Source organism: Hypanus sabinus, chromosome 1 (assembly GCF_030144855.1).
Source record: "Hypanus sabinus isolate sHypSab1 chromosome 1, sHypSab1.hap1, whole genome shotgun sequence".
In the NCBI taxonomy this organism is placed as follows: domain Eukaryota; kingdom Metazoa; phylum Chordata; class Chondrichthyes; order Myliobatiformes; family Dasyatidae; genus Hypanus; species Hypanus sabinus.
In genome coordinates, this window is record NC_082706.1 from 101,257,963 (window position 1) to 101,271,765 (window position 13,803).

Sequence of the window (13,803 nt, forward strand, 5' to 3'; positions counted from 1 at the left end):
GCATAAAAATACAATTGTATCAGTGTGAATTAATCAATCTGCTGGCCTGCTGGAAGAAGCTGTCCTGGAACCAGTTGGTCCTGGCTTTTATACTGTGGTACTGTTTCCCAGATGGTAGCAGATGAAACAGTTTGTGATTGGGGTAACTTGGGTCTCCAATAATCCTTCAGGCCCTTTTTACACACCTGTCTCTAAATCATCCTGTCATTAGGCTAGTGTTAAATAGGTAGGTTGCTGTATTGAAAATTATTTTTTAAATCGTTCTTTTCTGTTCAGCTTGGGGAATTTGTATATGCATTTGCAAACAAAGGGAGGCACTGTACACGTGTTCAAAAGCCACAAGAAAACACTTTATTGGAACTAGCACCAAAGCAATACAGAAAGAGAAACAAATGATTATTGATGTAGTAGTACAGTAAATAATACTTAATAAGCAGCTCTATACAATGCTGAAGGAGACCCACAGTTCAGACAACCTTTCTCACACATCTCTGACTTGATGTACTCCTAACTCTTCTCACCTCCACCCCCCCCCCCCCCCCCACACCGTCTCTTACAACCTTCAGCACAGGCACATAATTTAGGAAAGGTCTGACAGGAAGAAGACCTCATTATCAAATCTCAGGGATGTACAGTTGTGCACACCTCCAGAATCTCCAGGCTGTCACCATATTCCAAGATGACACCATTTTGTCTTCAACTACAATTTCCTTTCAGCATGTCCTTTCAAGCGGTTATCCCAATTAACTCTTTCCTTACATTCGCTGGGTAGCTTTGCATGCTAGGCTGGAAGGGCCTGTTCCATATTGTATCTTTAAAAAAAAAAGGCCCTGTTATTTCTTCAGCTTCCTGTTTTATCCATTTAAAACATGATCAAAGATTTTTACTTTTAATTATTTCTAATTCCTTTTTGTCTTTTCAGGTAAAAGAATTGTTTGCTCACCATTCTGGGGAAGTTTTTAATGTTCCACTTCCAAACTATGAGGAAAGAAAAAAGTTTTTTGAAGATCTGATACTAAAGCAGGCTGCAAAGTCCCCATCATCCAAGAGGAGAGCTAGTAAGTTAGAAGTAATCTTGAAATCGCCACATAGGGATTTTAAGCAATTGATTTAGTTGAATTTTAAGCAGATTATAATCTTCCATGTATCTTCAGTCACTTCCTCCAGTTTCCAGAATCAGTTACTTGCTACCCATAATCATTTCAAACTTAATTCACTTTGGTAGGCTTACAGTCCTGCTTATATAAAACTTCTATGGACATCCAGGCTATCTTTTCTAATATCCCTTTTCACATCACCCCGCCTGACAAGGTTATTTTTCATAGCACCCACATTGCTGTTCCAATTTCCCCTTTTACATTCTAGAATAAACTCCCTTATACTTACAATGACTTCAATTGATTTGCTGTTGTTCATTCCCAAATGCGACCTGTCTTCAGCCCTGTAAGTTAAGAGTTGTAGCTTTGTGGATTATATGGCATGCAGTATTTCAGCTAACCGTTGTTGGACCACTAATTCCTCCTTGTTCTCATTTGGCAAAGAATATTGTCCTGGAATGCAAAATGCCCCAAGGTACAATTCACATTAATAATTATCCACTGCTTATATTCACAACATAAATTGGAAACAGAAACTGCTGAAAACATAATCTGTGAGGAAGCAACATTTTAGATTAATGCTGAGTTTTAGAAATGTTAACTCTAACTTTCTACAGATAGATGTGTCATTCCAGCATTTTAGTTTCATATTTGCAGGCTGTAGAATTTTACATTAACAGAAGGAAGAGTACTGCCTATGCCCTCCAGTCTGTACTATCAAAGAAGCAAAGTCGTGGTTGATCATGTGCCTCTTCCACTTCCCCACCTGATTGATTGCCATATTCCCTTAATGTTCACTCGTTCATCGATCAATTTTGAATATTCTCACGATCTGAATATCCATACCTTCTGAGGTAGAGAACTCCGTAATTGCAACGTTCCTGTGTAAAGAGATTTCTTATGTCAGTTCTGAATGCTTGGTTTGTGATAGTAACTCCCAGATGGCAATTCTGCCTCTCCCTACTAGATAATATATTGGCATCAGGCCCATCATTCCTTTTCAGGATCTTATATGTTTTAATATGATCTTGTCTACCCACATATAAAGCCAAAGCAGTTTGTCTAAAAATATAATTTATCTTCCATCACGACTTTTAGGAAAAAGTCTAGTTGATTCTGTGCTCTTAAATTACTATCCCATCTTCCAGCTTCATTGTTAGAAATGTTTATGGTTGCTCTGTTGTCCTCCAGCAGTGAGGTGAATGTTAATCAAGTTTAAAATCACCCTAGTTCTTCAGGCTTTGGAAATCCTTCCGATTGCACCACCACCAGAACCACAGCGTCTCTCAGAGGAGGAAGTTAAACGGCTGGAAGAGGAGGAGGAAGCCACTTCACGGGAGCTCAGGCTTTTCCTTCGAGATGTGACGCACAGACTGGCAAATGATAAACGCTTTAGAGCATTCACCAAGCCTGTTGATGTGGAGGAGGTATATATTAACCTCGGTGAAGTATGTTGCTCCCTGAGTGTTTTAGATTTTACAGTGGAGTAAAATGCCATATGATCTCCTAATGAAATGTTGAGGAAATACAGGAATGAGTGGGGGTTTTTTTTGCTTTATTTCCTGTTAAAACTTTAATATTCATCTAGTGCCTTTCATATCTCCAAGGAGGTCTGAAAATAGAAACCAAAGGTAAAACTGCACTGGGCGCCACAACTGGTATCAAACCTGAAGATCAGCAAAATGTTGACAAAGTAGGCCTGGAAACTGAAAATGACTAAAAGATAAATGAGGTGGTGATTTTAAACGGTGAAGGAAAGAAGTTTAGACCATGGGAAGAGGCTCCTGGAGAGGCTTGGATGTTGGTGAATGTAGAGAGAAAATTAAAAACTCTGTGGGCAACACAGAGTGCTAGCGGAACTCAGCAGGTCAGGCAGTGACTATGGAGCGAAGTGACAATTCAGGTTGAGAACTTCATCGCAGCCCAAAGAAAAAGAGGAAGGTAGCGGTAATAAATGATGGATGAAAAGTGAGGAGCATGAACTGGTAGATGATAGGTGTGTATCCAGCTCTGTTGGACAGGATAATGTCAGAAACAGGAAGGTGGTAAGTGGAAGTAAGAGGGCTGAAGCTGGAATTTCCGCTTTGTTCTTGTGAATCATAGCAAAGACAAATGGAATGTTTTACTTTAAGATGAGAAATTAAAGTAGCACACTTTTCACTCCTAACATGAGTATAACAGATCCCATGTGGGGTGCAGGTACCAAGAATCAGCTGTTGAAGTTGGTAGAAGGCAAGGTAGTTGTAAGGTCAATGCAAGCATTCATTGGAAGATGCTTCTATTTTTGCACCTTTCACATATCTATAACGAAGGGTCTCTGTAAAGACCACTTTAAATATTCCAGTGTAAATAGCTTGGAAAATGGTGACTGCCATCTAATGGCATAAGCAAATGATTGTGTGGCATGGCTGATCAGATAAGTAACTAATTTATAATGTGAAATTTGTCATTCAACTATTGTTGGAGTTAAGTGTTTTAGTGGCATATTGAGAGACTACCAACTTAAAGGTAACCAAATTGAAAATCAGTTTGTTCCAGCCCACTTTCACCTTAAATTTGCTGATGTCACTATGGCAGCAAGTGCTATTAATTGCTGATGAGAGTTTATACATACTAGTTCAACGCTTTATTTTTAAAATTTTTTTTACAATTTTGGAAATTACCGAGATGAACGGGTTCCTGGATGATAAAGGAATGAAGATGAATTATGATAGTGCACTAAGGGTGGTATTTTCCTGCTCAGCTTTTTGGTACGGCCAACTTGAATTTTGCCTGCACGTATTTTTTTTCACTATCTTACAACTAACAAAATAAGCTGCTTTTTTTTTTATTAGGTTCCAGATTACTGCAGAGTTATCAAACAACCAATGGATCTCTCGACAGTAATGTCAAACATTGATCTGCACAAATACATGACTGCAAAAGAGTATCTGCATGACATAGAGTTGATCTGCAGTAATGCATTGGAGTATAATCCGGACAGAGATCCTGCTGGTAAGGAACAAAAGAGGAAATCCATATTATTTTTTTTTAGAGATGTAGAACAGGTCTTTTCAGCCCAACGACCCACCTAATTTAATCCTATCCTAATTACAGCTCAATTTACTATAATCAATTAACCTACTAAATGGTACAGCTTTGGAGCGTGGAAGGGCACTGGAACACCCAGAAGAAATCCACGCTGTTATGGGGAGAATTTATTGACGGCATTGTAACAGCATCGCAGCACTTCCAGGGCACCCCCTATTGACCACTAAAAATGTTCCAAGCTGTAATCTTGATTCATGAAAAGGCCATTGTGAAGGATGAATTTTGGCAAATATATTTTTTTACATAATGTACCATGGGGAGAAAAACTAACCCCATCTAAAATATGGGTTTTAATCAGAGCGATGATTGCTACAACTAACATACGAGTTTGATTTCTGGCTATTTTCTAGTAGTTGTAGGGCTTCAATGTTATTTGTAGAGTGCAGCTTTTAAAAGCACAAAGTTTCTGCATTGCAGATAAACTTGTTTAACAGTGAAGCTTTTATTAGACTATTGATTTTCCCTTTGTAGGTGTAAATTCAAATGTAGTTTATTAACACTTCTAAAGAATGAATAATATATTGTTTCTTAAGATCGTATGATCAGACACAGAGCCTGTGCTTTGAAAGACACTGCCTATGCGATCATCAAAGCTGAACTCGATGAAGAATTTGAAAAACTCTGTGAAGAAATTCAAGAATCGCGGAAAAACAGAGGTATAATAATCTTCTTTAATATTAAAATAAAAATCTAAAAGGCTCCTCCTGCAGAATAATCTGTATCAGAAACAGTAATATTTAAAATAGTCCCAGATATTTACCAATATTAATTGAGATGTTAAACCCTGATTTAAAGAGGGAAAAGGTGAATTTTGAATATCATGTTCTTCAGTTCTTAACATATTATTATTCTAGGCTGTTACTCTTCCAAATTTGCACCCACATTTTATCATGTGCTACCAAGGAATTCAATGACAGATAAAAAGTCAGGTCCAGAGCTTTCCTCTCAAAGAATTACCTTATCATCACCAGTATCTGCAAGCACACCTTCAACTTCAGGTGAGTGCTGCTACAGTTTTTAGAAATTTCTGATATCAATCTGCATTTTGTAGATGCTTTTACACTATAAATATTTTCATTTCCACATCAAAATAGTATGAATTTAAATGCATTTAACCAAGCAAATGTGTAATTTCATTATCCCCCTCAATTTTAATTTCTCAGCCTTGGTTTCTCATTCCTTCAAGGTCTTAATCTGTTTGGGTAATTTCTTCCCATTCCAAGCCCCTTGGATAATTTGCTTTTCTCCACTTCTGTCCTCTGGCTCATCTGAATTTCATCTTCTCACTGGTGGTATTTGGTTCTAACCTTAAATTCCCATCTCAAACATCTACATACTCTCTCAATATATTCCTGGTTAACTAAACTTAAAGTTCCCTTCCCTAATATTTTCCCATCTGGCCCATAGTAGCTTTTGTGCATTGATTATTTTTAAACGTTAAAGAAGCAATGTGGGCAAAGTTTGCATTAAACTGTTGAGTCAAATCAAAATGACAGACCATCAAAGGCAATGAACTGTATATGAAAAAATGTCTAATAGACAGGTTGCACTGTTTTATTACTCTTTTGCGCACTAACAGATTATTTGTGTAGGTCATTCAAAGAGGAAATATCGTAGAAGAAGATGGCACCATGGTTTATTTGCAAGTAAACGCAAGAGGCTGCCACAAAACACTTCTGAGGATGCAGATAGTGAAGATATAATTGAAGGAAAAGATAAACCACATGATTTGAGTGAAGATAAGACAGACTGCAACAGAGAGATCTCCCTAGAAACTTCGAAGCAACCTCTTTGTAATGAATGCGGCAACATTAATTCAACTGAGAAGTTTATTGAAGAGTATTCTGACACACTTATGTCTGCTAGTGAAAGCACATGCAAGAAGAGAAAGCTTTCTACCAATGAGACAGAAATGGAAGAAAATGTACTGGGTAATAATAATTGTCATAAAAACAATCTACTGGAGATAAATGAGCACAGGCAAAAGAAGGGAGGCAATCCAAATCATTCTGCAGGTTTGTATACATTTGAAAGTACTAGTTGTACAGTTATTTTTGCATTACATTTTTTTTCTTAGCATTGTGTGGAATAATTATGTTCTTAAATAGTTTGAGCAGTGGGGGGGGGGAGAGAAGGCAAATGAAACGTGTTTTGCTTATAGCTAACATGATAGTGTCAGAAGCAAATGTGATTTTGTGGTAAAATTAAAGGCATGGAAAATCAATAATGTGCAGTTAGTAACTTATATTGACAATTTAACCTCAAATGCAATTGCATGGATAATTCTGTAAATCTATATGAAATATGAAACAGCAATGTACATTTCAAAAATACTTTAAATGTTAAATCTCTCACTCAGTCCAATGTTTAGAAGGTGTGGAGAACATGCTGTAAGTTTAAAAAAAAACAAAACAATGGCAATGTTCGCATTGAACTTGGTGCACTGTGTCACTACCCTGACCAATATACTGTTAGCTAATTAAAGTTTGTTGGCCTTAATGGCAACAAGATGATTTAAAACTATTTTTCAGCCGCTCAGTGCTGTGTTCATAAATTACTTGGTTACTCTTTCAGTGAATTATGATCTGAGCTTTTATTTATTTTCATTGCACTTGTGTTGATCATGAAGAACATCATATTCTGGATATTCCCTTTGAGTTCCATCTAAAATAAATATGGAGCATTCAGTGCTTGTTAGGCTCTTGTTGAGAATAACTATCAGCATTTTTTATTCACAGAACACAGGGATTCTTCATGCCTTGCTCTGCCATTTCAGAAGATAGTTCATTTTTCTTATGCCATGCAAGTCCTTGGTGATTTTCCATTAGTTCATACTTTAAAGAATGCTAGACATAGCTTCTGACATAATCTGGAATCATTTGAGGAAAAACATGGAACTAGACTGAGTGCTAATGTTTGTGTTGTTTTTCTAAATAATTTACCCTCATTTGATTGCTGATTTCTCCCCTTTTGCATGTCCCGAACAGTGTGGAAGAGTTGAGCTAGTTTTTGTGTTTTGTCTTTAACTCCCACTTCTTTGGCAGCATTCACTACTTTGGGGTGAGGTTGAGTGGATGTTGTTATAAATGATGTAGCAAAGGCTTTTAGAAGTTAAGTTAATGAAGATCTTAAAAATGAAAAAGAATTCTGCAGAATTTTGAGCACCACTAAAATTGCTATTTGTATTTTCTCTACCAAGATCATTCTTCTACTCTGCAAATGACCTGGAATAAACAAGTTCCTGTGGAACAGCAGCAACAAATTAATGTTGAGAAAGCAGTCAAGGTCCTATCTGAACAAACTCCTCCTTTAATTGTAGATCACAAAAGGCTAATGGTAGGTTTGTGTATAAACTGACATTGCTATCAGCATTTCCCTTGCCATCAGCAATTTTTGTGGTTCATTTATTCTGTCAACTGCATTCACCTAAATTTTACTTATCTCTATATTGCCTCTATAAAAAATGTGAAACTTAAAGGAATGTTAATTTACTAATTGTTTTAATGTAATAAAAGTGTTAAGATTTATTGTTTTATCAATATGTTCAGTAAGTAAATTTAAAGTCCGGATGTCAAGAAACCTTGGTGTTATGAGTAATGTATTGCTCTATAGTCCATAAATTTTAACTAATAGATTTGCGGCCTAGTTACATTTCTAACAAGATAAATATTGTAGGATTGAGTCAAATAAGATCTTAACTATGCAATCAATATTGACTGTTAAATGTTCTTTTAATCCGGTTCACACAGGACCTCTGGAAACAGATTACTCTGAAAAGTGAACAATGCACTGTAACTCACCTTGAAAAGTTGTATGCTGTGCTCAGTCAATGCATCTATTATCATCGTAAGGAGTTTGATAAGACGATGTTAATACACGTAAGTATTTTGAAACAATGCATTTACTTTTAGATCTAGACCGTTGGTATTTTACAGCTTTACTATGATGCATTGTTAATGCTTAAAATAAGATGAATTCATCTCTTATTTACAAATTAATCATTTGTGGGAAAGTAATATAGGTGTTAGATGTCCAAAATGTTCTTTTGTAAACCTTGGGATGGAAAGAAAGTACCACACTATCACTGAGTAAAACTAAGAAACATTCAGCAAGTTGAGCAGCAACCACAAAGCAAACAAAATTAATGTATTATCACAAAAGGAAGTTCAAGTTAAATAAGTTTAAGCAAGAAACTTGGAAAATAATAATATGGCAGTGTTTACTGTTAATACATCTAAAAATAAATCAATGATATTTATACTTTGAAAGACTCAAGATGTGGTAAGCTTGATGACAAAAATTTTCAAGGGTTCTTCTACAACTGACAATTATCTTTCTGGAATAATTAGATTTCATTTCCTTGGTTGTATTCATGGTATTCATGACCTATCAGTCAGTCACATGATTTGCTGGTCATTACATTAATTAAGTTTTGGTTACCTGTTGATTGGACAGATCTTTTCTCTCCTTTGCTTCCCACGTCTATCTACATTTAAACTGTTCCTTTTCTGCCCGTTATCCCCTTAAGTTACTGGGAGAGCAAAATGGAGTAGAAAAGGAATGTTTGATAGGATGGGGAAACTGAGGTTGCACAATTCTATCAATGTTCTGAAAAGACCATTCCTTCTGGGGTCACTGTTTCATTCTTCCATCTTCAAATACTCCTTTCTCGTGCAACTTTCCATTACAAGATCTGTCTTTCTATATTCTTCCTGCTTTTCAAAATACTACTGCATTTTTCAGAATGTTGAAGCAATGCCAGTTTAGTATATAACAGTGTGGAAATCAAATTAAAGACTTAAGTTCCCCTATTCAGAGTACAAGGGTGGTTGTAATGGGGACTGGCATCCGAATATTGTTTCCATAGACACTTCACCTGTTGAGTGTTCCCAGCATTTTCTATTTTTACTCAAACATTGGGCTCTCCTATTTTCTGCTTCTGATTTCAGTTTGTGAATTCTTGTGAGATTGAGATTAAGTTTAAAATTCACTATAGTGCTTTGTGATGTCTATGGGGTCTGGTAGAAATAGAAATTGCTTTCAGCTTCTCTATATCCAGAAAGAAATTCAGCTGGAGATTTCATTGCAGAATTCAATATAATTATACTTTTAATAAGGAAATCACCTTCAATGGGAGGGAGGGGGAGAGTAAAGGAATCCTTGTTCTTTAAGATATTTTAGAAAATTTTTAAGTTTTAATAAAAGTAGCATTTCAAAATAAGTGTAAATGAATATCACTGATTTTTACTTTCTCTCGTTCTGTAGGAAATGGAAAATGAAGTGAGGAAATTATGTCAGTCTTAAGCACTTGAAATGTGAATGGATTTTGAATTGTTTCCAGTTTTTGGACTTTTTTTCCATATATATATATATATATATATAATACACACACACATACATATACACACATACATAATGTTAATGCTGTAACAATTTAAAGCTATTCTCATTTATTAACCAAAAAGTTGTATTTTAATGTAAATAGTTTTTTCAGCAAAAATGATAAGGAGTACATTTTTTGCCACATGTTTCTCATTAGCTTTTGTAATTTGTATAAAATAAAATTTGATGAAATGACCTGGGACATCTATCAATGTTGTAAATTAGTCAGAATTACCAGTTCAGAAGCAGGCGCATTGACAGCTGACCAAGTCTCTACTATCTATACTGGGGTTCCCAACCTTATGCCATGGACCAATACCATTAAGCAAGTAGTCTGTGGACCCAAGGCAGGGAACATCTGCTCTATACTAATTCCATTTCTCAGTACTTAGTCCCTAACCAAGTCCTTGCCTAGATGATTAACTGTTCAAAGATTACCTGCCTCTACCATCACCTCAGGGAGCACATTCCAGATTGTAACCATTCTCTGGAAGGGGGATGAAAATTTCCCTCATAAGCCCTCTAGTCTTAGATACTTGTATACAATTTGGTCTACATTAGAAATGGGAATTGGATCACCCATAAGAATTTATGTAAGGGGTTTCAACCCAAAATGTGAACTGTACTTTCAATAGGTGCTGCCTGACCTGCTGAGTTCCTCCAGGATTTTGTGTGCGTGCTTTGTAAATACAGGGAGGTTTGGGACCAGAACAACACTATGTCATCTGAACAATTAAAAACAGTGCAATGAAGATCAAGTCATTGAATCATATTCTAGTTTGTTAGAACATTTTTAACTTTGAATGTTATTCTACATTAAGGTTTCAATGCTCTGCTTGCTCTCATTAATCAACATGAGAGAGATCTGTCCTAGAGGATACTGGGCTATGTGGTTGTCATTTTTGAAGGGATGCTATTAATTTATTTTAGGCATGGGAGATCTGACTGACTTGGCATCATTGTTCAGGACCAATGCATAATTTTCAGTGATTCCATCTACTTAACAGGTCTCTCTTCAGCCTCTGCTCCAAATAGCCAATGCAGCCTTTCATAACCTAAACCTCTATTCCAGGCAACATGCTGGTGAATTTCTTCTGCACTCTCCAGTGCAATCATGTCTGTTCCATTGTGAGATGATCAGAGCTGCTCACAAATTCTGGCTGTGGCCTAATTGTTTATTCTGTTTTAAATGTTGCTCCATGTGCTTAGATTACTATTCTAACTTGCTATATTGATCACTTCAGTCTTGAATACTGTTTCTCAAAGAGAAATGGTATATTTGTCCTTGATACTAAGTTACCTGACATTCCAGCTGAGAACCCCTTATTGATAATTCTACGAATTGACCTCGGAATTTCTCATCTGTTTAATTTTGTTTACCAGATTTTATTCAGGTTAAAAACAGTCACAAACTTTCAGTTGAGGATTTGCAAGAAATTCTTCTGTGTTATTTCAAGTTAGGAAAATAATTTTGCCAGTTTGTGCAGAGGCTCTTCAAAGATGAAGGTGTCTTGGAAATGTACATATATCATTCCAACAAAAGCAAGAATAGCAAGAATACTTTGTACAGGTAAGAATGTTACATCTGCATCAAGGAAAACACTATTTACAGAATGAATGGGAAATGATGACAATAGACCCACAACAGTTAAATGGCAATAATAAACATTGTTTCAAACTTATGTGGAAATAATTCTGTCCTTAGCTTTGTTTGGGTCTGGTTTTAAAAACTAGATGGCTCAAATGTAACCATGATTTTCAAATTTATTTATTATGAGAAAAACCTATCACAACATAGTTTCACAGCTTATTTGATTTTAATATTTTCTGTCAAAAGCAGTAAATAATTTGACATGGTTACATCCAGCTTATTAGGCAATGTAAACTCCAATTAGCAACATTTTAGAGATACTTTATTAATCCCAAATTACAGTGTCTCAGTAGCCTTACAAATGTACAGAAATGAATATCGAAGAAAAGAAAGAACTTTAAAAAAAGTTCCCTCAGTCTTAATGGGGGCGGGGGGTATCATCATTTCGCCTGCTGCAGGTTGAGTCATCATAGAGCCTAATAGCAGAGGGTAAAAATGACCTCATGTAGCGCTCCTCGGAGCAGTGCAGTTGTCTTGGTTTATTTTGAAAGTGTTCCTCTGTTCAGCAAAGGTGGCATGCAGAGGGTGAGAAACATTGTCCAGAACTGCCAGGATCCTTTGATCTACCACAGCCTCCAGTGTGTCCAGTTTGACTCCTATAATAGAGCCAGCCTTTCTAATCAGTTTGTTGAGCCTGTTGACATTATTCATGTTAATGCCATTGCCCCAGCATATCACCACATAGGAGATTGTACTGGCAACATCGGATTGGTAGAACATCTGAAGGAGAGGCCTGCATTAACCAAAGGACCTGCCTCCTGAGAAAATAGAGGTGACCCTGGCCCTTCTTGTACAAAGCGTCTGTATTGGTGCTGCACTCGAGTCTGTCATCCAGGTGCACCACCAAGTACCTGTAGGTCCTCACCACAACCACGTCCTCACCATCAATTTAAAGATTTGAGGATATGAAGGGACATTAATGTTAAGTCTGAAGTGCATTTATTATCAAAAAATGTGTGTATATATAACCGAGATTTGTTTTTTGCGCATATTCAGTAAATCCAAGAATCCATAACAGAATCAATAAAGGCTACACACAACGGGGATTCCAAAGGATGTTGCACTAGCTGTGATTTTTTTTTCACTGTTTGTAAAATCATAATGGTAATGTAGTTGCAGTGTAGAAGATACTTAATGTTTTCTGTGCAATCTTTGAAGATGGGATTTTGGATGATCAGACAAGATTTATTGTAATTATGCCCTTTGCTGTTATCAAGGTAACTGGCACTGGAAGACCTATTTAGTACAAATGTTGTTTGACCAAAAAAACTGAATTTGTTTAGTTACTGAGCAAAATATGCTGCACTTTCAAAGTGTTGGCATGATAAAACTTAAACTGGATAATTAAACTAATACAGTACACAATGTAAAAGTTCAAGAAATGTTGCAAAGCTGATTTTTTTTTCAACATGAGATTAGGGATGTGTCTTGAGTCATCTGCAATCCCTGTATTTCATACTGTTCTGAAAATAAGATTTGAATCCATTGTTTTCTAAATTCTGAACACTGATTGATATTCAATTTTCAAAGAGTATTATAATAAAGTACTGGGGTCTTACTAATGTGCCTAATGTTTGATAGCAAAACAAATTCCTGTGCATTACTTCCTCTTTGTTACAGAATGCTGCCTTATTAACCTATTGCAATTTTACAGAAAGCTAGATGCATTTGCAATAGCATATGCTTATTTCATAACTAGAAAGTAAACTATACATAATTCAGATGCTTAAAAACCCTTAAGTTCAAAGGTACCTGATACACTGCAAACAGGTTCTAAAAACGTGGTCTTGAATTATTACCTGGACAATCTTGTAAATGGCAAACAGAAGTTGCCTTCCAAAATTTAAATTTGTCCTGAAGGCTGAACATGTTCCCATTCCCTCGAGACGTCTTAAATGTGGCACCTCAAGCTTGAAAGGATAAACACCACCTCTCCTAGATGCACAAAAAGAGCTTGGTTTTTGGAAAACATTTGAAGTGAAATTTTGTTAAGCAAAGATTGGGTAAAATGCATTGGTTTTATCCGTATAGTTCATGGATTCCTGATTAAATTACATAAGTTTTTGGTGGCACCAAAATATTTGGTGAGGAATTACTTTACCTACAGTAATATTCCATTCTGTTGTGCAGGCTGCACTATCCTGATTTTTAAAGACTGGTTTGTTACTGCATTTTAAATAGTCTAAAATAGCTTTAAGGCATAATATCATGCTGGGAGTGTTCTTGGCCAATAAAAGGTAAAATCATTTTCATTCTGTTGCTTGTAGGAATTTGTTTGCAAACTAGCTATGAGTCTATAAAACCATACTAACTTGAATGCTCATTAGAAAACAATCAATGTATTCCCTTTTTCAAAAAGAATTTGAGAAACTGCAAGCCAGTTTAACACGTTAGTATGCACCCTGTAGAATTTTCTTCCTGCATAAATAGGACCTAAAATGTGATCAGATTTTCATGCAAGTCCTAAAACTAGATAGAGAACCCAATTAAATAAATAACATAAAAGTTATACTTATTGAGAAAAACAATCCATATTATGTATTGGGAAAAGTATGTGAAAGTAGCTTTCAGTAACTGGTGTGA

At 36.0% G+C, this 13,803-nt stretch overlaps 1 protein-coding gene and 1 long non-coding RNA gene across 4 annotated transcripts in view; one reads left to right on the forward strand and one right to left on the reverse strand.

Annotated features, from left to right (window-relative positions):
* The window catches only part of LOC132395841 (ATPase family AAA domain-containing protein 2-like), a 52,426-nt gene extending 40,324 nt beyond the window's left edge, over positions 1–12,102 (forward strand). The window contains exons 21-29 of one of the 2 annotated variants that reach the window (XM_059972953.1): positions 923–1,058; positions 2,328–2,524; positions 3,932–4,091; positions 4,721–4,843; positions 5,042–5,185; positions 5,780–6,202; positions 7,387–7,523; positions 7,937–8,065; positions 9,453–12,102. In XM_059972953.1, the coding sequence (XP_059828936.1) occupies positions 923–1,058; positions 2,328–2,524; positions 3,932–4,091; positions 4,721–4,843; positions 5,042–5,185; positions 5,780–6,202; positions 7,387–7,523; positions 7,937–8,065; positions 9,453–9,491 (1,488 nt within the window). In that variant the 3' untranslated portion in view covers positions 9,492–12,102. Of the gene's footprint in view, positions 1–922; positions 1,059–2,327; positions 2,525–3,931; positions 4,092–4,720; positions 4,844–5,041; positions 5,186–5,766; positions 6,203–7,386; positions 7,524–7,936; positions 8,066–9,452 lie in introns of those variants that run through there. The other variant, XM_059972962.1, reaches the window with a different exon arrangement.
* On the reverse strand, positions 375–13,790 carry LOC132395866 (uncharacterized). Of its 2 annotated transcripts, XR_009512771.1 has the most exons (4): positions 13,020–13,790; positions 1,387–1,978; positions 944–978; positions 375–812 (listed from the first exon to the last, which is right to left on the reverse strand). It is a non-coding gene; the product is annotated as an uncharacterized LOC132395866 (long non-coding RNA). The 2 variants fall into 2 exon arrangements; XR_009512770.1 differs by lacking the exon at positions 13,020–13,790 and having other exon boundaries at positions 1,387–2,317.
* Between the last annotated feature and the right edge of the window lie 13 nt (positions 13,791–13,803).